The sequence below is a fragment of the Dama dama genome, chromosome 19, assembly GCF_033118175.1.
Source record: "Dama dama isolate Ldn47 chromosome 19, ASM3311817v1, whole genome shotgun sequence".
NCBI classification, from domain to species: Eukaryota; Metazoa; Chordata; class Mammalia; order Artiodactyla; family Cervidae; genus Dama; species Dama dama.
The window spans coordinates 54,653,046-54,677,598 of record NC_083699.1 but is presented as its reverse complement, the minus strand read 5'-3'; the positions used below and the strand labels follow the sequence as shown (position 1 = coordinate 54,677,598).

Here is a 24,553-nt window from a genome sequence, read left to right as displayed (position 1 = left end):
AGTACCCAGTAGTAATATCATACTCTGCACTACAACTGTGGTTATACACATAGCCAATCAATCATGGGTCTGTTTGATGGCAGCAGTAACCTCTGTTCAGGTATGCCGCCCTCGTGTGGTTGGACGCTTGTTCTGTTGATTCCAGAGATACCTGTAGGATCCAATTTCACGCACAACACTGGGCCTCTGCAAGAAAAAAGCAAGGAGGGGAGCGCTCTAAGGCACCGTTTCACAGAGCCCTGAGGCCTGCTCACTGGGCTGTGGCGACACGAGCCTGTAGTCACCCCTCTTCTTGGGAGAAGGTGAGCTGAGCTCACATCCTGAGCTCGCATCCACTCTGAGCGCCCAGAGGCAGCTGGTCCCCAGGCAGCCGCAGGAAGTCCCGCTCACTGCCCAACACTCACTAGCGTTCGCCAGCACGCCTGGAAGAACCAGCGCGGAGGCCCGGAATAAAGCCCATGGGCATTGTTGTCACTCACACACGCTCTGACGGTTGCCTAGACGACCTAGGTCCGGCCCCACCCACAGAGTCTGGCAATCTGGACCAGTCGGGTACCGGGCAGAAAATGGAAAAGCCTCCAGAAGAGGCTCCCACCGAATCCTCGGAAATCCAAAGACCAGCCAAGCCCCCAGATGACAGCCACACAGATGGCCAGGAAGACAGCAGGCAGAACCAGTATGAAGTGGAGGCAGATGACCGGACTGATGACAGAGCAGCTGACCAGACTGCCCAAATGGTGTCTGGCCTAGCTGAACCCAACATAGGTAATCAAGCTGACTACAAAGTAGATGAACACATGGGAGAAAGAACATCTGATCAGGCTGACCTCAGAGCATCTGACCATGCTAATTTTGCCAGTCGTAAAACATCTGATCAGGCTGATCAGAGGATGTCAGAACAGATGGACAGCAAGGCATCTAGCCAAGCTGATGGTGTCAGGTCTGAACATACTGACAACCAGATGTCTGCCCTGCCTGAACAAGATACTTATGAGCAAACTGAACGGAGAACGTCCAGCCTAGCTGAGAGAAGAGCTTCTGAACAGTTCGACCGAAAGCCATCTGTGCTATCTTTACAAAGAGCCCATGGGCGGAGTGATCACAGAATGCCCCGACCAGCTGACCAAAGAACTGCTCAACAAATTGAAAGTAGATTGTCCGGCCTGATTGAGACAAAAACTTATGAACGAGTTGATCAGAGATCATCTGACCAAGTTGACCACAGAAGAGCTGCAAAGACTCACCGCAAAGTACATGACCAGGCTACCAAACTAGATGAACACCCTGAGACTGACTCTGACAAGGCTGGTGGTGAATCTGACCAGGCTGATGACTTACTGGGCGAAGAGCATGATTACACAGAAGACAACCTGTTTGACTACGGAGAACAGTCTGATGACAACATATTCAGACAACTTGGCTACGGCATGGAAGAGGAAAAGGATGACTTCAAAGTGCAACCCTGCAAATTTGAGCCTAGCCAGACAGATGCCAGCATATCTAAGACTTCCAATGAAACTGACACTGAAAGTGTAGCTGACCTGCGAGTCTTCATGCCATTTGATAACAGTACTTTACAAACAAGAGAACAAGCCTACTCTGAAAGGTTTCCCTCCATTTCATCTAAACTGGACTATGTCATCAGTCGAGAAAAACCTCAGCCCACAGAAGTCGAGCCTGTAGGTTAAACGGACATTTGATACCCACCTGGGAGGTTGGAGATCAAGCCAGGGTTCTGGGAGAATGCAGGCAGAGGGCACATGCTGTGGTATGTGTAACCCATAGAACTCAGAAAGGCAGGAGTAGGGTGGGAGATAACGAGATGGGTTGCCTTCTCAGCTACCCTAAGTAGGCCATTCAGGGAGGATCAATGAACCAGGATGCAGGAACCCTGGGTTTCAAGTCCTGGTTCTGCTGCTAACCCTGGGAAACTAACTCATTTCCCCTCTCTGAGCTTCTGCCAAAGGAAAGGAATTTGGAGTCCGTTGGATATTTCTGTGAAGGGAAAAGTAGACTGGTGATGTCTAAGGCACCTCTCAAGACCTGAGGTTCATTACATTGCCTGGAGGACCAGCCAGGTCTCTCATAAGGTGTTTAGTTTCTAGAGTTCAGATCCCGTCAATACCAAATTCCACTGATAACATCAACAGTAGCAACAAAACTTCTGGGAATTTTCTATTCATTAAAGACTTTCTTGGGGGATATTTCCATTTTAGGATGATTTTTCAGCATATCAGGAAAGGATTTCTGATGCATACAGTCAACCTTTTAAGAGGCGATTCCCTCCTATAGTATATGAAGATCCTTATCAAGTTTCACTTCGATACATGGAGAAACACCACATTCTGCAAATATTCCAGGTAAACCTCTCAATCTCTTTTTAAAATGTGAGTTTTAAAGTAATTATAAAAGACAAACACTGACCTGGCTCTTAAAAGGTACAAGAAAAGGTGCTTGCTATAAAAAGGATATAATCTCAGTGTCAGTCAGTAAATGCATTAAGAGTATTAATCTAAGGTAGTAAATGATAAACACCAAATGAATGATTCTTACCATAATATGAATCCCTTTAGAGGAATTAGAGATTTGATAGTTTGGTTGCCAGGGGAAAAAAATTGGTCAAGGGTTAAACTTCGAGCCAGACTGAGGAAGGAGGGACAAAATATTGGCAATTAAAAAGGAGAGAAAAAGATTTCCCAGGCAGGAATATAATATTTTCAAAAGATGACCAACTTGTGACCATCTAAGAGACCACATTTTTTTTAGTGTGGAACATTTTTAAGTTCTTTATTGAATTTGTTACAATATTGCTTCTTTTTATTTATTTTTTTGGTTTTTTGGCCACAAGGCATGTGGGATCTTAGCTCCCTCACCAGGGATCCAACCCATACCCCTCTGCATTGGAAGGTGAAGTCTTAACCACTGGACCACCAGGAAAGTCCCAAGAAACCACATAAAAATGAAGTAATTAGAAGTTGCTTTTACAACTGACCAAGAAATAATCTCAAAAATATACAAGCAACTCATGCAGCTCAATTCCAGAAAAATAAATGACCCAATCAAAAAATCGGCCAAAGAACTAAACAGACATTTCTCCAAAGAAGACATACAGATGGCTAACACACACATGAAAAGATGCTCAACATCACTCATTATCAGAGAAATGCAACTCAAAACCACAATGAGGTACCGTCTCATGCCAGTCAGAATGGCTGCCATCAAAAAGTCTACAAACAATAAACGCCAGAGAGGATATGGAGAAAAGGGAACCCTCTTACACTATTGGTGGGAATGCAAACTAGTACAGCTACTATGGAGAACAGTGTGGAGGTTCCTTAAAAAACTGGAAATAGAACTGCCATATGACCCAGCAATCCCACTACTGGGCATACACTCCATGGAAACCAGAATTGAAAAACACACGTGTACCCCAATGTTCATCGCAGCACTGTTTACAACAGCTGCTGCTGCTGCTAAGTCGCTTCAGTCATGTCCGACTCTGTGCGACCCCATAGACAGCAGCCCACCAGGCTCCACCATCCCTGGGATTCTCCAGGCGAGAACAGTGGAGTGGGTTGCCATTTCTATCTCCAATGCATGAAAGTGAAAAGTGAAAGTCAAGTCGCTCTAGTCGTGCCCGACTCTTAGCGACCCCATGGACTGCAGCTCACCAGGCTCCTCCATCCAGGGAATTTTCCAGGCAAGAGTACTGGAGTGGGTTGCCATTGCCTTCTCCTTTACAACAGCCAGGACATGGAAGCAACCTAGGTGTCCATCAGCAGACAAATGGATAAGAAATCTGTGGTACATATACACAATGGAATATTACTCAGCCATTATAAAGAATGCATTTGAAACAGTTCTAATGAGGTGGATGAAACTGGAGCCAATTATACAGAGTGACATAAGTCAGAAAGAAAAACACCAATATAGTATATTAACACATATATATAGAATTTAGAAAGATGGTAACAACGACACTATATACAAGACAGCAAAAGAGACACAGATATAAAGAACAGACTTTTGGACTCTGTGGGAGAAGGCGAGGATAGGATGATTTGAAAGAATAGCTTTGAAACATGTATATCACTGTATGTGAAATAGATGAACAAGTTCATCTATTTGAACTGTTTCATCTATGTGAAACAGGGCACTCAAAGCCAGTGCACTGGGACAGCCCAGAGGAATGGGATGGGGAAGGAGGTGGCAGGGGGGTTCAGGTCTGGGGGACACATGTACATCCATGGCTGATTCATGTCAGTGTATGGCAAAAACCACCACAATATTGTAAAGTAATTAGCCTCCAATTAAAATAAATAAATTCATTTTAAAAAATTAAATGAAGCTATAGTTCTCCTTTTACCTATCTGTTGATGCCTAATGACAACTATCTGAATGAAGATCTAGAATTACTTAGAGTCAATAAATAATCCACTTATATACTATTATGATTAAAATTATATCAATTGTCAAAAAATTACTTTTAATTCTTGAAATTACAAATCTTACTGACCTCAGGATATGGAGGTGGAAGCTTCTTTAAAGTATGACATTCCTTGACCAATATAGCATTATATATTATCACATTTAAAAGTTTTGTTGCTTTGTGGATTGCTTTGTTTCTGTTTTCCTTGAATGTGTATTTTAATGTTAATATTATTACCCAGCAAGGCATATACATGTATGTAATAACATACATACATGAAGTAACTTTTTATCGTGTGGTTATAAAGTTATAAGTAAGAATCCATGCTTAGTTGCTCAGTCATGTCCGACTCTTTGCGACCCCATGGACTGTAGCCTGCCAGGCTCCTCTGTCCATGGGGATTCTCCAGGCAAGAATACTGGAGTGGGTTGCCATGCCCTCCTCCAGGGGACCTTCCCAACCCAGGAATTGAACCCAGGTCTCTCACACTGCAAGTGGATTCTTTACCATTTGAGCCACCAGGGAAGCCCAGGTTAGAATGGCCCACCTCACATGAAAACATTTAAGCTGGAAAAATTTAAGTTTAAAGAAGTAGGATGTAGAGGAAAGTGTACAAATTGTATAATCTATTAGCCCAAGTCTCCAAGCTAAATTTGCTCCTTCTCATCTTTGTAATTTGGAGGAGATTACCTAATTTCTGTGAATCTCAGTGTCCTCATATAACAGGGATAAGTGATATTTACTTTATTAATGTTATTCTATGCCGCTTCTTTCTTTAAAATGTCCTTTGGTGGAAGAATGCTAACTGCTGGGCTTTCTGGCTTTAACAAAGAACTACTAATTGTTAAACTGAAGGACAGAAGCCCTAGGAAGTAGAATTTTAATCATTCTGTAAGCTATTTTCTTCACCTGTCAAGAAAAAACAGTGTTTATGCATTGAACATTGTGATAAGTAAAACTAGTTATAAATGTGCTCAGTAGAAATATATGTGAAATGATTAATGAGCATGCATGCATTAAACAGATCAAAATACTTTATACCAGAAATTTGCCCTATTGTTATTCCCTGCAAATGAGAATTCTGTTTACTTTATTAATAATTTTTGTTATTCAACAGCAACAAAATGTATGAAAGTGAGTCTCTGAAGTCTTTGATATGCTTTCTCATTTATTATTACAAACACAGAACATCATTTTAACCTTTTAGAATCAAATGCCTTAGGAAGTTTCTATGTAAAAATCATAGTGTTTTAAAATTTTTACTCAAAATAGTTTCTTTGACTGTTCTTTGAAGTAAATTATTTATTGATTTCTCAGTCTGGCAAAATCACAATTCTCAAAATAAAAACTTACTCCAAAACCTTCTCACTACCTCTTTGATCTTAAAAACTAGAAAAATACCCACTGTTGTTTATTACTAAATCTTTATTCATCCACATTTTACCTTAATTTACCTAAACTTATCAGTAGTAAGGAAGTAATTTGTCAATATGTAGGCATATATGAATTTTTTTTTCAATACTGTGATACAAAAAAAAAAAAAATGCTGTGGTACTTGTTAGGTTAATGCAACATATTACTTCAGGTATAACCTGACCACATAAGTTTAGTTCAGAACCATAATGTAATATCTTTCTCTCTCTCAGCAGATCACTGAAAACTTAGTCTATGAAAAGCCAGAGGATCCCCTGAATTTTATGCTGGGCCAGGTATGGAATAGGAGAAAAAGAGCAACCTTGTTATTCTTTTTATTATAAAATATAGCACACATACAAGTGTACAAAACATGTGCAACTCAGTCAATGGTCATGAAGTGAGCATATCTGTAACTGCCAGGTTAAAAAACAAAAAACTAAACATCGTCAGCGTCTGAGAAGTCCCCTTCGGTTTCCTCAAGGTTATCACTTCCCACAAAGGGACTATTATTCTGACTTTTATGATAATGACATTCTCACTTTTCTTTTTAATTTTGCCATGAAACATGAACCATAAAACACTCTTATTTAGACTTGTCAGATTTTTGAAATTTTTATTTTATTTCATTTAGTGGTTAAGAACATGACTTCTAGAACCAAACTGCTTTATTTTTTAGACTTAAAAATATTTTTAGTTTTAAATTTTTATGCAATTTTTAAAGCTTACTTTCCATTTACAGTTATTACAAAACATTGTCTATATTCCCCATGTTGTACAGTACATGCCCGAGCCTGTCTTACAACCAATTATTTGCTCTCTGCCCCCACACTGGTAACCATTAGTTTGTTCTCTGTATTTGTGTAGACTTGTCAACCTTTTAAACTTTATATAAAGGGAACCATGTAGTAGAGATTCATTTGTTCATTCTTTTACTCAAAACTATGTCTGTGAAATTAATCCATGCTATTGTATGTGGCTGTAGTTCATTTATTTTCATCGCTATATAGCATTCATCACTTGAAATGCCATAATTTATTCATTCTGTGATAAATATGGACCTTCAGGATAACCTATTACAAAACTTTTTCCTAGGAACTTTCATGAGCATGTCTCTTGGTACACATAAATACGCATTTCCCTTGGGTACATACCCACAAGAGAGAATGCTGGATTCTAAAGTATGAGTAGCTCAGCTCTAGTACATTACATCAAATGATCTTCCAAGGAAATTTTCACCAATTTACACTCCCACTAGCAGTGTGTATTAGAGTTTTGGTTGTCTTCCATCCTTACCACTTACACCCAACAGTATTACCAGTCTTTTCAGCATTAGCCTTTTTAATGGATGAACAGTAATAAATCATTGCAGGTTCAACTTATTTCTCCTGAGTACTAAAGCAGTTGCATACTTTTTCATTTGTTTATTGGCCATTTGGAAATATTTCTTTTCTATTATATTGTTTTTTAAAATCATTTGTAACAGTTCTCTATATATTCTGGTTGTGAGCTCTTTGTTGATGTGCTTGTTACCTGTATATTCTCTGACTCTTTGCCTTCGTATTTTATCTCTTTAAGATATCTTTTTAAAAAAAAAAGATATCTTTTTATGAACAGGAATTTTTAATTTTTATATATTCAAATTTATTTTATTACATCTGGTGTCCTATATTAGAAGTGTCTTCTTAGCCCAAGCTCCTCACCTTAGTCCCTGTATTATCTTGTAGAAGTTTTTTATGGATTTTGTTTTGTTCTGCTTTGTACATTTATATCAAATCAGTTTGGAATTGATTTTGTGTAGGATGTGAGGTGAAGTCAAGCTTTATTTCCTTTCAAGCAGACATCCAACTGAAGACTCACCTTATAGCAAAAGACAGTACTTTCCACACTGTTTTTTTATTTGACTCCTGTAGTATATTTGTTGATCCTTGCTCCACTACAAGAATCTCTTAGTTAGAATTCCCCATAATAAGTTTTAATATCTACCAGAGCAGGTCCTCACATCTTATTCTTCTTTTAAAATATCTTGGTTGTTCTTCAGTTCAGTTCAGTTCAGTCGCTCAGTTGTGTCTGACTCTTTGCAACCCCATGAACAGCATCACGCCAGACCTCCCTGTCCATCACCAACTCCCGGAGTCCACCCAAACCCATGTCCATTGAGTTGGTGATGCCATCCAATCATCTCATCCCCTGTCGTCCCCTTCTCCTCCTGCCCCCAGTCTTTCCCAGCATCAGGATCTTTTCTTAGGTGTGCATTTCCTTTTCAGCATTTAGAATTATTTGTGAAGTTACACACATACACACACACTAGCACACACTGATGGGATTTTGTGGGGAGATTGCTTCGGCTCTGTTGATCAATTTGGGGAGAAGTATTGAATACCAACTTGAAATAATAAGTTTTATCCTCTTCATTTATCTAGGTCTTTAATTTCTTTCAGTATCATTATTATTTGCATAAAGATTTTACATATCTTTTGATGGATTTATTCATAGGTATTTTATAATTTTGATGCTATTATAACTAGAAACTTTTAAAACTTCAGGTTCTAATTTCTGACATATAGATATGTAACTAATTTTTGTTGATCTTATTTTTAGCAACCTTGTTAAACTCAATATTTCTAATCAAGTACTTGTGGATATTTGGGGTATTCCAGCATATACAATCATATCATATTTAACCTTTCCAATCCCTATGTTTTCTTTCTGTCTGTCTTTTTGCATGTCTTATAACCCCCTCATATCTACCTTCATCTCTTCTTTACCCTGCAGAGAAGCTATCTGCATGGACTAGATCAATAGGCTCTCATTCCTTTTGATTTACAGTGGGTTAAGCCAGTAGGAAACTGTGGAGAAAGATGGGAAGGAGAAAAGAGAATGAGATCAGATTTATTCCCCTGTCCTTTTCTCCATGATCTATCTGTCCTGAGTTTTCTGGAAGTCACTGGTTCTCTTAAGGCATCTTACTTTATACAGCTCTTTTCTCCTGAATTATAGTAATGTTCCCTCCTCTTGACTTTCAGTCTCAAAGTTCAGTGTTTCCTAGCTTTGGATTATAGCATTATCTCCTGTGACTACCTAATGCCTACTTCTTTAAAACAATACTTTTATGGATAAACCTCTTTGAATTTTTCTGTTTTGAAAGTGCTGTTTCCTGTTGGAATCCTGACTGATACAGAACACTGGTTAGGAATCTCCAGCAGAATTAATGTTGAATAGAAGTAGCTACCATGGTTTACCTTGCTGGCACTCAATCTAAAAAAAAATCCTTATTTAACCATTAATTATGGTGTTTATTGTGCTTTATAAATGCTACTAATAGTATTAGGGCAGTTCCCTTCATAATCTGTTTTCTGAGAACTTTTGCCATGAATTATTAAGTTTTATCAAATTATTGTTCTATATCTGTTGAGATGATTATATGATTTTTCTTCCTTCTCCTGGTAATATGGGAAAACATATTTTCATTTTTAAAACTTTTCAAGCATACATACAGAAAATTGCAGGGATCAAATCTGCACAACTTGACTATCACTACTTGAACAGAGCCAGGAAATCACCAGTCAGGTCAAAAGACTGTAAGTTCTCATCTCCTCAGAATACCACATGGTGACCATTTTCCAGTAACTACCCTTTCTTTTCCAGAAAATAACCACTATTCTAGCTTCTAGATTAGCTTAACTCTTTTGGATTTTATATAAATGGAACCCGATAATCATACTATTTGCAGGCCGGCTTCTTTTGAGCTGACTGTGGAGCTGACTGTGGCTCAGATCATGAACTTCTTATTGCCAAATTCCGACTTAAAGAAAGTAGGGAAAATCACTAGACCATTCAGGTATGATCGAAATCAAATCCCTTATGATTATACAGTGGAAGTGACAAATAGATTCAAAAGACTAGATCTGATAGAGTGCCTGAAGAACTATGGACGGAGGTTTGTGATGTTGTACAGGAGGCAGTGATCAAGACCATCCCCAAGGAAAAGAAATGCAAAAAGGCAAAATAGTTGTCTGAGGAGGCCTTACAAATAGCTATGAAAAGAAGAGAAGCAAAAGGAAAAGGAGAAAAGGAAAGATATACCCATTTGAATGCAGAGTTCCAAAGAATAGCAAGGAGAGATAAGAAAGCCTTTCTCAGTGGTCAGTGCAAAGAAATAGAGGAAAACAATAGAATGGGAAAGACTAGAGATCTCTTCAAGAAAATCAGAGATACCAAGTGAAATTTTCATGCAAAGGTGGGCTCAATAAAGGACAGAAATGGTATGAGCCTCACAAAAGCAGAAGATATTAAGAAGAGGTGGCAAGAATACACAGAAGAACTGTACAAAAAAGATCTTCACGACCCAGATAATCACGATGGTGTGATCACTCACCTAGAGCCAGACATCCTGGAATGTGAAGTCAAGTGGGCCTTAGAAAACATCACTACGAACAAAGCTAGTGGAGGTAATGGAATTCCAGTTGAACTATTTCAAATCCTAAAAGATGATGCTGTGAAAGTGCTGCACCCAATATGCCAGCAAATTTGAAAAATTTATCAGTGGCCACAGGATTGGAAAAGGTCAGTTTTCATTCCAATCCTAAAGAAAGACAATGCCAAAGAATGCTCAAACTACTGCACAATTGCACTCATCTCACACGCTAGTAAAGTAATGCTCAAAATTCTCCAAGCCAGGCTTCAACAGTTCATGAACTGTGAACTTGCAGATGTTCAAGCTGGATTTAGAAAAGGCAGAGGAACCAGAGATCAATTGCCAGTGTCCATTGGATCATCGAAAAAGTGAGAGAGTTCCAGAAAAACATCTGCTTTATTGACTATGCCAAAGGCTTTGACTGTGTGGATCATGACAAACTATAGAAAATTCTTAAAGAGATGGGAATACCAGACCACATGACCTACCTCCTAAGAAATCTGTATGCAGGTCAGGAAGCAACAGTTAGAACTGGACATGGAACAACAGACTGGTTCCAAATTGGGAAAGAAGTATGTCAAGGCTGTATATTGTCACCCTGCTCATTTAACTTATATGCAGAGTACATCATGAGAAATGCTGGGCTGGATGAAGCACAAGCTGGAATCAAGATTGCCGGGAAAAATATCAATAGCTTCAGATATGCAGATGACACCACCTTTATGGCAGAAAGTAAAGAATTAAAGGGCCTCTTGATGAAAGTGAAAGAGGAGAGTGAAAAAGGTGGCTTAAAACTCAACATTCAGAAAACTTAAGATCATAGCATCCAGTCCCATCACTTCATGACAAATAGATGGGGAAACAGTGGAAACAGTGACAGACTTTATTTTGGGGTGGCTCCTAAATCACTGCAAATGGTGACTGCAGCCATGAAATTAAAAGATGCTTGTTCCTTGGAAGAAAAGTTATGACCAACCTAGACAGCATATTAAAAAGCAGAAAAGACTTTCCCTACAAAGGTCCGTCTAGTCAAAGCTATGGCTTTTCCAGTAGTCACATATGGATGTGAGAGTTTGACTATAAAGAAAGCTGAGCACCGAAGAATTGATGCTTTTGAACTGTGGTGTTGGAGAAGACTCTTGAGAGTCCCTTGGACTGCAAGGAGATCCAACCAGTCCATCCTAAAGGATATCAGTCCTAAATCTTCATTGGAAGGACTGATGCTGAAGCAGAAACTACAATACTTTGGACACCTGATGTGAAGAGCAGACTCATTTGAAAAGACCCTTATGCTGGGAAAGATTGAAGGTGGGAGGAGAAGGAGACGATAGAGGATGGGATGGTTGAATGACATCCCTGACTCAATGGACATGAGTTTGAGTAAACTCTGGTAGTTGGTGATAGACAGGGAGGCCTGGCATGGTCCATGGGGTCACAGAGAGTCAGACATGATTGAGCGACTGAACTGAACTGAACTGATGTTTCTAGGTTTCTCTCTTCTTGTGCATATTATTCATTCCTTTTCATTTTTGTATTTTCTATTCTGAGTTAGACGTTTGATTTTTTTTCCTTTTTTTTTTTTTTTTTTTTGGTCATTATGAGTAATGCTGTGGTGAACATTCACATACTTGTCTCGGTGCACATGTGCACGAATTTCTATTGGGTTCAGACCTAGAAGTGTAATTGCTAAGTCATAGGTTATTAACATAAGTTCAGCTTTAACAGATGGCTAACCAAAAGTTTTCCAAAGTACTCAGACAAGTTTACACTCCCACTTAAAGTGGTATTGTTGTATTTTTCTTCATGTTTCTTATGCTGTGGTGCTTTGAACTAAGAACTTATGGGCTTATGGTTTTCAGCATATTTGGAAATTTGGCAGCCACTGTTTCTTCAAACAATTTTCTATCTTGTCCCTCTCCTATGGGAGCCCCAATTACATATATATGAGGGCAATTGAAGTTGTCTCACAATTTCCTAATTCTCTATTAATGTTTTCTAATGTTTTCTAACTTTTTTTTTCCCTTTCCATATATCAATTTTCTATTGCTGTCTTCAAGGGTATTGATCTTTTGTTGTGCAGTATCTACAGTATACTTTTCATCCCCAATTTAGTTTTTATCTTTTCTGTAGTGTCAATATCTTAACTTTTTTAACATAGAGAATATAGTTATAATAATTGTTTTTGCTGCTTGTTTTTATGCCTGGTAATTTTTTTATTGAGATATAATTGACATATAACATTGTGATAGGTAGGTGGCCCAGAGGCTCAGATGGTAAAAAATCTGCCTGCAGTGCAGGAGACCCAGGTTTGATCCCTGGTTTGGAAAGATCCCCTGGAAAAGGGAATGGCAACCCAGTATTCTTGCCTGGAAAATCCCATGGACAGAGAAGCCTGGTAGGCTATAGTCATTGGGGTCACAAAGAGTCGGACACAACTGAGCAACTAACACTTTCACACTGTCACTTTCATGCCTGGTAATTTTTGATTGGTGCAATATATTATGAGTGTTACCTTAGTAGGTACTGGATTTTTTGGGGGGTCAGGGCATTCATGTAAATATTCTTGGACTTTATTAAGGAGTATAACATGAACTCTAACTACTCTTTCCAATATTGTTATAGCTACACCAGATTTATTTTACTCAGTGTTTATATGGTATATATTTTCCATCTTTATTACTTTTAACTTTTCTCTGTCCTTACATTTTAGACATCTTTCTTATTAATATTAATTGTGTATGTTATAATTTTTATAATTATTCAAATCTGACAAGCTTTTAATTAGAGTAGTCCTTTTATATTTGATGTTGTTAAAGTTATATCTGGGTTTGAATCTATGCTATTTGTCCCACCTGTTTTGTTTCTTTTCCTCTATTTTTGTCCTCCTTTATTGTTCCATTTTTCTATTTAGAAGTTATACCCAGTTTGTTTTTTGGTTTTACATTGAGGTGATTTTCTTAATTAATATGCTTTGTTTTTTAGAATAGTTTTAGGTCTACAGAAAAATTAAGCAGAATGTATAGTGAGTTCCCACTTACTCTCATCTCCTCCCCCCATTTCCTCTATTATTAACATTCTGCATTATTGTGGTACATTTCTTACAATTGGTCAGCCAGTTTGATACATTATTATTAACTAAAGTTCATGATTTGCATAAAGTTTCTTTGTGTATGGGCTTCCCTGGTAGCTCAGTTGATAAAGAATCTGCCTGCAATGCAGGAGTCCCCTGTTCATTTTCTGGGTCGGAAAGATCTGCTGGAGAAGGGATAGGCTAACCAGTCCAGTATTCTTGGGCTTCCCTGGTGGTTCAGGCAGTAAAGAATCCGCCTGCAATGTGGGAGATCTGGGTTCGATCCCTGGGTTGGGAAGATCCCCTGAAGAAGGGAACAGCTACCCACTCCAGTATGCTGGTATGGAGAATCCCATGGACTGTATAGCCCATGGGGTTGCAAACAGTTAGACACAACTCAGTGACTTTCACTGTTTGTGTTATACATTATAGGTTTGGACTAATGTATATGCTATGTATTTAGAGTATCATACAGAAGAAGGTCACTGCCCTAGTAATTTTCTTAATATTATACTTTTAATCATTCTCCTAGATGTTTTCAACATGTAGTCTTGAGTCATCAAAATCTAAATTATTTGTACCAAGTCAGTATAAGTGAAGTGAAGTCACTCAGTCATGTCCGACTCTTTGCAACCCCATGGACTGTAGCCCACCAGGCTCCTCCATCCATGGGATTTTCCAGGCAAGAATACTGGAGTGGGTTGCCATTTCCTTCTCCAGGAGATCTTCCCAACCCAGGGATTGAACCCAGGTCTCCCACATTGTAGGCAGATACTTTACCATCTGAGCCACCAGGGAACTCAAGTCAGTATAAGGACGTCTATATTTTGATTTTCTATATATTTTTAACCCTACAAAATATGATAGGACCAAGTAAATCAAAACTGCAAGTGGAAAAAAAAAATTTTTTTCATTCTCCTCAGGTACAGGAAATGATACAAAACAGAAACAAATGTGAAACCTACAAAGAATGAATCTCTCCTCAACATTGTTTACAACCATCAATGTCAACACTATGTTCTGTTGCCCACTCTGAAAAATCATTTTTGAATGGTCATTGATAGTGACTCTGCCTAAATATGTTTTTATTTTTTAAGTAAAAATCTACTGCGTATCTGTGTAAAATTCATAGAACAGTTACAGATACTTCTGGCTAATCATACAAAACATATACACATATACTTATCCGTGCATTGATATTTCAATACTCATTCCTCCAAAGCACTGAACAGAAACATGTTCACAAATCCCAAAGAGGATCAAGAAAAGAATATTAGCAATTTATATGCAGTTCCCAAAAGCATACAAATCCATCATGTCTCAAAGTTGTTTATAGAATTTTCAACCAGAAAATGTGCAGAAAATAACTTGTAGCAGTACTTTTAGGAGGTAATTGGTGTACGATCTCTTTTCTTGTTTCTTAATACCTCCAAGACATTTTTACTATTTTCCCCTTTGACCCTGCCTGTTATAGTCTGACATTAGTGGATGTGATTTAATCTATTCCTTGGGATAGTCTTCTGATTTTTAACCTACAGCAAAACTCAAACATGTTATACTACTCTGTACACACCTGTGGGAGAGGCAGAATGTCACTTATTACCTTTATCCTCTGAAGAGTGTCTACATTGTGTGGAATGTGCAACCAGTCAAACTGGTATTTAAAAGCTAAAAGCCTTAACGAGGTGTACATGGTCTGAGAGTACCCAGCAATCATAACTGAGATGATCATATGATACTACTATTGTCTGAAACTTTCATTTAATTTCTATTTGAGCATTAAAGCAGACTTGATTTTTCATATTGTTTCCCTGGTGACTTGGTGTAACTATGTGGTGTATTACAATGAATTAAGTTCCTGTTTGAATAGGCATGCACAAATCCCTTTTTTATACCTGAATTTTATGTCTAACAATTATATTTTTAAAATCTATGCTTAGAACTTCAAACTTCTTTCGTTTTTCCTTCAATTGTCCATAAAATGTGCCTGTGCCCAGACTCAATAAATATTCTCCAGGCAGATAAGCAGTCTTTCTGTTGACTGTGGGCTGGCAAAACTAGGTGAAAGCTGATAAACTTACAGTGAACCTGTGGGAAAACTTTGAGAGACATGACTAAGATATAATTAATCAGCTGGTAGAACAAAATTGACCCAAATACTGAAGGATCAACAATATTATTAGTGATCAAAGACTTGGATGTTATCAGTAACATCTGAAATTACTAAATTTAGTCCACTGATTTTCAGCCCTAACACTTTACTGTGTTCCATGAGGCAGAACACCTCAAACTAGTCCACCACAGTCACTTCAGCCCTTCTCACTGGCAATGTGTGATGCATTTCAGAGCTGTCCTTTTGACCTTTCACAATGAGGCAGTGGACCAGAGGGGATGGACTTGGTATGGTCCAGTGCTCCTGACTAAATATGTTTGACTGAAAGAAGAAGGGAGAAAATGGAGATCAAGCATCACTCGAGTGACTCAGACTGAGTCAATCAGCGAAAAGTATGTTCAGTTCTAGGTCCCTATGTGGTAGGAAGTAGTCCCAGACCAGGAGTAAACACGAAAGGTGAGACTCTAGGTGGAGCTGGCTGTCAACTAGAAAAGGAAGAGGAGTCCCAGCCTTTTCAGAGTAAAACTGACAGAGGACATGACACATAAGGATAAAAAGGTAATGGGAATAAAAGTTGATGTCAAAACAAGCAGGGTTCATAAGTATGACTTCCCTTGAAGGAATGAATCCCTTAAGAATGCTTCTAAAAGATGCGTCATTCCTATAGATATGAAGTGTGAGAGCCTCAAATGTTATTGAATGAGATAACATGAAAAAGCACCTACAAAAGTGCCTGGTACTGTAAGTTCTTATTATTTTTGTAATGTTATTATCAATAGTATTGATATTAGATTTTTCCCTGAGCAATCCTGCTGACCCTCACTCACTGTGCTCCTCTACTCCTCACAGTAATTGAGAATCAAGCTACTAGAACACTTTTCTGAGACACATCCCTTTCCCTCTTCCATTTAAAGAATAAACGTGACATCATTTGTCATTAGGGAAATGTAAACCAAACCACAATGAGATGTTACTTCACATCCACTGAGATGGCTGTAACCAAAAAGACAGACAATAACAAGTGTTGGCAAAGCTGTAGAGAAATTAGAATAGTTATACAGCTAATGGAAATGTAAAATAGAGCAGCTGTTTTGGAAACAGTTTGGCAATTCTTCAAAAACTTTAACATTATCTATGACTCAGCAATTCCACTCTTAGGAATATATCTAAGACAACTGAAAATATATGGCCATATAAAAACTTGTACAGAATATATGTAAAGTAATTAGCCTCCAACTAATAAAAATAAATGGGAAAAAAAAGAAAACTTGTACAGAATATAAAATGGATACCCAGCAAAGACATATTGTAGACCAAATGCAACTCTGCTCAATGTTATGTGCCAGCCTAGATGGGAGACAGGTTTGGGGGAAAATAGATATATGTATATGTATGGCTGAGCCCCTTTGCTGTTCACCTGAAACCACCTTTAATCAGCTACACCCCAATACGAAATGCTTTTAGTGTTAAAATTTTAAATTTAAAAAAAAAACACTTGTACAAGAATATTCATAGCAGTGTTCATAATAACCCCAAAGTGGAAACAATAAAAATGCCTAGCAAGTGATGAATGGATTTTTTAAATGTGATGTTTGATAGATGAGTGGATAAATAAAAATGTGGTTTGTATATACAATGGAATGTTATTCAGCTTTGAAAGGAATGAAATTCTGACACATGCTGCACCATGGATAAACACTGAGGACATTATACTAAGTGAAATAAGCCAGTCACAACAGGATAAATACTGTGTGATTCTACTTCTATGAGGTATCTAAAATAGTCAAATTCATATAGACAAAGTAGGATGGTTGTTATTAGGGACTATGGGAGGGGAAATGGGGAATTGTTTTCACAGGTAGAGTTTCAGTTCTGCAAAATAGAAAAAGTCAGGAGATCTGTTACACAGCAACACGAATATATTATACTTCACTTCACTGAAACTTACACTTAAAAATGGTTAATATAGTAAATGCCATATGTGTTCTACTACAATTTTTAAAAGTTAAAAATGAAAAAAAATATATATACATACAATGGAATATTGTTTGGTAATAACAAGGAATGGAGTATTGATATATGACTATGACTTGGATGAAACTTAAAAGCATTCTGTGAAGTGAAAGAAAGCCAGTAACAAAAGGCCACATAGTATGTGATCCCATTTAGGTGAAATGTCCAGAACAGGCAAACCCACAGAGATGGAGAGCAGATAAGTAAGTGGTTGCCAGGGATAGGGGAGAGGAAGTGGTGGGGAGTGAATGCAATGAGAATGAGGTTTCTTTTGTGGGTGTTGAAAATGTTCTAGAATTAGATAGTGGTAACAGTTGCGCAATTCTGACTGTCCTAAAACCACTGAATTATACACCTCAAAAGTGTAAAGTTTGCAGTATATGAATTATATATCCATAAAGTTTTTTTTAATTAATGTGAAGATTAATGTTTTAAGTCCATTTCATGACACAGGAAAGTGAAGGAGAATAACTATGAGGCTCAGACACAATAGAAACAGGAAGACTCAGGCTTCTGAAATTATTCTTCTATTTCCCCCACTCTATGAATTCCCTTGTTTTACTCTGGTCTCCTGCATGCGTTTTATTTTCTTTTAAATTAGCATTCTGTTATTTCATGTTTGTGAGTGTTTCCAGCTCACTGAGATATAATTGACATATATTAATAACTTTGCATAAGGTTAAGGTATACAATGTAATGATTTGATATATGTATGTATTGGGAGATACTTTCTATAATAAAGCTTCCTATTATTTCTTTCTCTCTTTTTTTACTGTATGATTCCATGTATTTTAAATTCTGCATAATGTGAACTAATCTATAGTGGCAGGAAGAAGATCAATGGTTGTCTGGGGGGAAAGGGGGCAGGAGCAAGGATTACAAAGGCATAGGAGGACACTTTCAGGAGTGATTGATTGGTTTGTCACCATTTGATTGACATGATGCTTCCATGGGTGTGTATATGTCAGAACTAATCAGACTCGGTTTTACTCACCCTATCTCTTCCACTTACCTTCTTTTGCTATTATGCCATCAACTTTTGTGTTAACACTGTGTAAACCATCTTTTCTTGTGAATGAGAAGTGAGTATGTAAGTATAATAATGTCTGTTGATGTTTTTGTGCTCACATGTGTGCACATATATTTTTGTATAATGGGGACGTGGACAGGTATGGTTGTTGATGGTTGTGCACCTGTGCTTGAAACTTCATGCCAGTTATTTGGTTGGAAACATTGTAAAGCTAAAACTCAGACAGAGTTATGTCATTTTAGGTGCAAATAGTATGTGTGCCAGAATCTTATTAGGCTCTGAAAAGGCTGTTTTATTTCTCCTAATAGGAGAATTTTCAGTAAGTTGACACCAGATAGACAGTGGCTATTGTGGCTTATTCTTATGAACAGATAGGAGTCCAATGGGATAGAGCTGAGTTGTCTGCCTAATTCTGTGTTTTTAAATTTTTTAAAAAGCCCAAAGCAGTCCTCCTGAAACTCTTTTAAAATTACAGTCAGTATTTACCAAAAGAAGTAAGTCTATTTTAATACTCAAAGCAAAAGAGAGAGAAACCTGAGATTTTTATAATTTCTGGAAACAGAAATCAGATGGGGCCCAAAAACAGATAAAGCAGGACAGCTGACCCACCTCAAAACCAACAGAGGTGTCTAATTGTAGGCATTTCTCCAGGCAGAGCCTCAGACAGCTTCAGAATCAGAGTGGGCAGGTACAGGGGAGAGGAGTATGCTCTGAGTAACAAAGGACTCCTCCTTTCTTGTGACCGTAATGCTCTATTTTAGTTGCCCACCAATGGAGCCACACCTTGTCATCACCAAAACTGCCCCACAGTGAAATCATGATGTAGTCAAACCGTGCTTCCAGCCATGACACTGAACATGGAGAATTTCATAGAGAAGATTTGTGTCAAATTTTTATGACAAAAACGTGGGGATAATTGTCCAACCTCAAAATTGTCCAACTACAAATTGATCAAATAAATTATGGCTTATCCATGCAATGAAATTCCATATGTCCAATTAATGTTGCTGCAATTATTATTTAATTATTTGGATCTACCCCATATCATATAACAACATACATACAAAACCATATATGTAGAAAAACATCTATTTCTGCTTTTTTGACTATGCCAAAGCCTTTGACTATGTGGATCACAACAAACTGTGGAAAATTCTTAAAGAGATGGGAATACCAGACCACATGACCTGCCTCCTGAGAAATCTGTATGCAGGTCAAGAAGCAACAGTTAGAACTGGACATGGAACAACAGACTGGTTCCAAATAGGGAAAGGAGTATGACAAGGCTGTATATTGTCACCCTGCTTATTTAATTTATATGCAGAGTACATCATAAGAAATGTTGGACTGGATGAAGCACAAGCTGGAATCAAGATTGCCGGGAAAAATATCAATAACCTCAGATATGCAGTTGACACCACACTTATGGCAGAAAGTGAAGAAGAACTAAAGAGCCTCTTGATGAAAGTGAAAGAGGAGTGAAAAATTTGGTTTAAAACTCAACATCCAGAAAACTAAGATCATGGCATCTGGTCCCATCACTCCATGGCAAATAGATGGGGAAATAATGGAAAGAGTGACAAACTTTATTTTGGGGGGCTCCAAAATCACTGCAGATGATGACTGCAGCCATGAAATTAAAAGATGCTTGCTCCTTGGAAGAAAAGTTATGACCAAACTAGACAGCATTTAAAAGGCAGAGACATTGTTTTGCCAACAAAGTTCCATCTAGTCAAAGATTTGGTTTTTCCAGTAGTCATGTATGGATGTGAGAGTTGGACTATAAAGAAAGCTGAGTGCTGAAGAATTGACACTTTTGAACTGTGGTGTTGGAGAAGACTCTTGAGAGTCCCTTGGACTGCAAGGAGATCCGACTAGTCCATCCTAAAGGAGATCAGCCCTGAATATTCATTGGAAGGACTGATGCTAAAGCTGAAACTCCAATACTTTAGCCACCTGATGCAAAGAAATGATTCATTTGAAAAGACCCTGATGCTGGGAAAGATTGAAGGTGGAAAGAGAAGGGGATGACAGAGGATGAGATGGTTGGATGGCATCACTGACTCAATGGACATGAGTCTGAGCAAGTTCCGGGAGTTGGTGATGGACAGGGAAGCCTGGCGTGCTGCAGTACATGGGGTCACCAAGAGTTGGACATGACTGAGTGACTGAACTGAACCAAACTGAATCTGTTTTGAAAAGGTTCATGTTTTCTCCCCACATAATCCCTAAGATATGAATGGAAACATATGTCCTTGTCTGTATCCTTGCTACTTTACCACAAAGATTTCCAAAAGAGCACATTTTTAATAACTTACATATTTCTCTGCAACATAGATCATTTATAAATATGTGAACTACCAAAAAGTCATTCATATCACATCATCTAGATAAAATCCTGGTATATTTAATTTCTTTCTAACTTTTTAAAATCTTTTCTTTCTAACTTTTAAGTTAACTTGTACATATACATACTTTAAAAAAAAAGCATGTTGAATTGTACAAACTATTTTGTAACCTGCTTTTTTCATTTGTAGTACTTAGGAAGTATTTGGCACTTCATAAGTTCTTGATGCATATTTATATAAATAAATATTGAATAAATAACTGAACATATTTCCATGTAATGAAGTGGTTTTCTGTGACCTCATTTTTCCTATCACAATTGCATAGAATTCCACTGCGTGAAAAATGCTCTCCCTAATCAGGCCCTGCAGAGCTGAGGAGGAATAAGTCGTGTGATGGACACAGAGATTCCCCGTGCCGGCCCCTTCAAGGGGGACTATGCTGCCCAGCTCCTGAGAGTACCGCAGCTCCTGCCTCCCCTGCCACCCACTTCAGGGACTGCCTTTGTCACAAAAAGCCACATTCCCAGGGCAAGCTGTATCTAAGGACTGATTATAGAGGGAACCAAGGCAGAGAGACTATAACAGGCCATCTTCCTCCAGAGTTTCCTGAGGCTGCCCCACCCGCATGGCAGATTGACATCCCTCTCCACCCAACGTTGTTTCGTCACCCTCCCTTCTCTCTTCCCTGGGTATTTACTCACTAATAAATATACTGCACACTATACTCAGTCTCCAAGTCTGTTCCTGAAAAACCTAACCTGTTAGAAGGACGGTCCTGACCCATGAGAACCCTGAAAATCTATTGTTTAAGGCATTGAGTAAATCTTAACATGACTGCCAAGACCCATCACTCACACCAGGCTAAATAAACTATGATGCCTGTATCCATGGTGTGTTATGCAGCCATTGAAATAAACATTTTCTTCAGACATTGTTGGTGCTAGTGTATGACACATGGCTCCAGAGGAAAGGCTGAAAGAAAAAGGGAAGGGGAGAGGAGGAATGGAAAAATTAATTGGATAACATGGGATGATTGTTTGAGCCCTTTCTCTATATCTCGACCTCTTTGTTTCCAGGTCTCCTGCCCCTTATCAGTCTTTGGACCAACTCAGTGTGGCGTTCCTTGGGCAATTATCCCCGTAGACATAGCATCTGGAAGTTACAGAAATTGAAACTAGACATGACCCTGGACACATAAATGTGTACCAGCATGACTGAACAGTCAGGACAACAAAAAAGGCCTTTTTAATGCCCAAGAGCAGAATTAAGGATTAAAACACTCTAATAAAAGCAAAACAAATCAAAATCAAAACAGAAGCCCTGAGTGTGTGTTCAAGGAAGCCCAGACCTACGAGGAATCCAGACGTGTGATGAGCTGAACCCTGTCCAGGTGCTTCCATCTGTCAGAATTACACATTCCAGGGTAGCAGAAATCTACTGGCTGAAAGTTTCCTGTTACTTCCGGCCCTCGAGAGGCAGGCTTAGGCAGCATCAGGCTCAGCCCATGTGAGATGCCTTCTCCCAATCACAGACCACCCTTCCCTGGTCCCAGAGGTTCAAAGGACTGGTGCAGGGTAGAAAAGCACCTCTGGCCACAGCAGCGTGCAGAGGGAGCCGACACAGTACCAGGAGGAGGAGAGGGTAAGGTGAGTAGACCCATCCCACTGCGCAGGGAAGATATCTGCACTCTTTGGAGCTGGGTTGCTTTCCTGGGAAGGGAGTGAACTGTCTGCAAGGGAGAGGGAAGAAGTTCATTTCCTGACGAATAAAGTCTGTCACTTTTTTTGTAAGTTAGGACATGTGGCTGTTCACAATATCTTTTACTTTAAACTGTACAACTGCTTTCTCAGCTATTTTGATATGGTTCAGTTCTCAGAACTGAGATAAAGTTCTTCCGTCGGGTATTATTCACCCATCCCGATTTCCACCTCACATTTCCTCACAGAAAAACCAAGAAAAATCTGAGAACCCTGGGAAAACCTCTATCTCCTGACTAAATCTCAGCTAGACAGGCACCATTGTGGGCTTCCAGTTTCCTTGTAGAGTCAGAAAAGCAAAAGAAAAATTAGTCTAGCAGAGAGAAATTTTCCCAGCTTCCTTGTCAGAAATCATTTGGTCCTGTCCATTCATAATGGGATCTGTGAGGCAATTTATTCACGTTTCTTCTCTACAAACAGTTCTGCTTAGTAAATGTTGAAACAGGTCAACAAATTAGCTTCATCTACACAATGTTATTTTTACATAACTTATTTACACTCTGCACCAGTTGGTGGTTCCATCAGGGTTTGCAGGTTGTATTTTTTTTGTTCTAACATTTCCACACATAATACAGGTTAAGTTTCAAATAACATGAGTACTACTTTATGTTTATGAACTTAAAATCCCACTTACAAATAGCTTTAAAGATACTTAAGACATTTTGAATTTTTATGAATTTTAATGTTTTTCTAATTAAAGAGCATGTTTTTTGATGTTTTTTGCCTGAATAAAATTGCTAAGCACTACAGAAAGAACTCACTTAGATTGTATATAAATACATATTTCAGTTATATATGTAGCTTGCGTTATACAGTTTTCAAACCTTGTAAGGAATTGTTTAGTTCTAGTAACTAACCTTTCTCCAGGAGGAGAAGTATTTCTTATTTCGCTTTCTGTTACAACAGAGTTTTTAGGTTTTTGTTTTTTTTTTTGTTTTTGTTTTTTTTTTTTGCTTTCTGCAAAAAAAGGGCATAAAAATCAACTCACCTGGGAGTTTTTAGGTATCTGGAAAGATTCACAGACTTGTAAATACAAATAGGATCTTAAACACCATCTAGTCAAGAAAAGCAAATGAAATCTGAGAATTTCTTTTGGCCCCTCCTGCTTACATTCTTACCCAGGGCAAACTGTGGTCAGTCCTAGAATATGCTTCACCCTGATGCTGGAATCTGGGCTTCATGGCCATGCAGGCTACCCACAACCCTGATGCATCACTGTTCCCTAACTGGGGCAGAGACCAAGTTCATGAGGAGGTACCTTAACCTCACCTCCCCCTAGGAAACTCCATCGTGTTCCTGCCCTGAGGTTGGGCAGGCTGCTCGCATCGCCTGCACCCAAGCCCGCGCTGGGCTGAGAACACCTGAGCCGCTGCTCACAGCTTAGTGCTTGGCTTCAGGTTGGAGAGTGACTCAGATCAGCACAGCAAGCATCAGGGGGCGAGAGCGCACTGTCCCATAGACCTCTCTGCAAAGATGGAGTGTTCTATACAACAGACGCTAACCACATACGGCTGTTGAGCATTTGAAATGTGGCTGGTGCAACATAAGGATTGAATTTTTTTTTTAAACAGGTTGAACTTTATTCTTTTTAAAAAATTAATTTATTTAATTGGAGGCTAATTGCTTTACAATATTGTGGTGGTTTTTGCCATGGATGTACATGTGTCCCACCATCCTGAAGCCCCCTCCCAAGAATTGAATTTTAACTGAATTAATTATAATCTAAATAGCTTCAAGTCTCTACTAGTTACTACATGAGTCAGAGCAGGCTTAGAGTTTTAAAGCAAGAAAAACTAAGGGATGCTCTGAACAATGGGGGTCATGGCCATGAGAACAAGTTCCTTCTTTCATCATTCATCATTTCATCATTCCCAGGGACTCATCATACCCTAAATGTAAGCAGACCAGCAATTGTCCTGATATAATCTCCACAGACATCTTTATCCTCACCTCTGAGTCGTAC

The 24,553-nt window shown here is 38.6% G+C and overlaps 2 protein-coding genes across 3 annotated transcripts in view; both read left to right on the top strand.

Annotated features, from left to right (window-relative positions):
- Positions 1 to 458: 458 nt before the first annotated feature.
- On the top strand, positions 459 to 23,974 carry TEX55 (testis expressed 55). Its single transcript, XM_061168033.1, has 4 exons — positions 459 to 1,679; positions 2,217 to 2,360; positions 6,076 to 6,138; positions 23,870 to 23,974. The coding sequence occupies exons 1-4, from the start codon at positions 459 to 461 to the stop codon at positions 23,972 to 23,974; spliced, it is 1,533 nt and encodes a 510-aa protein (XP_061024016.1).
- The window catches only part of UPK1B (uroplakin 1B), a 29,302-nt gene continuing 27,138 nt past the window's right edge, over positions 22,390 to 24,553 (top strand). For both annotated transcript variants that reach the window (XM_061167109.1, XM_061167107.1), the window contains exon 1: positions 22,390 to 22,479. The gene's annotated coding sequence lies outside the window, so the exon portion shown is untranslated. The remainder of the gene's footprint in view (positions 22,480 to 24,553) is intronic.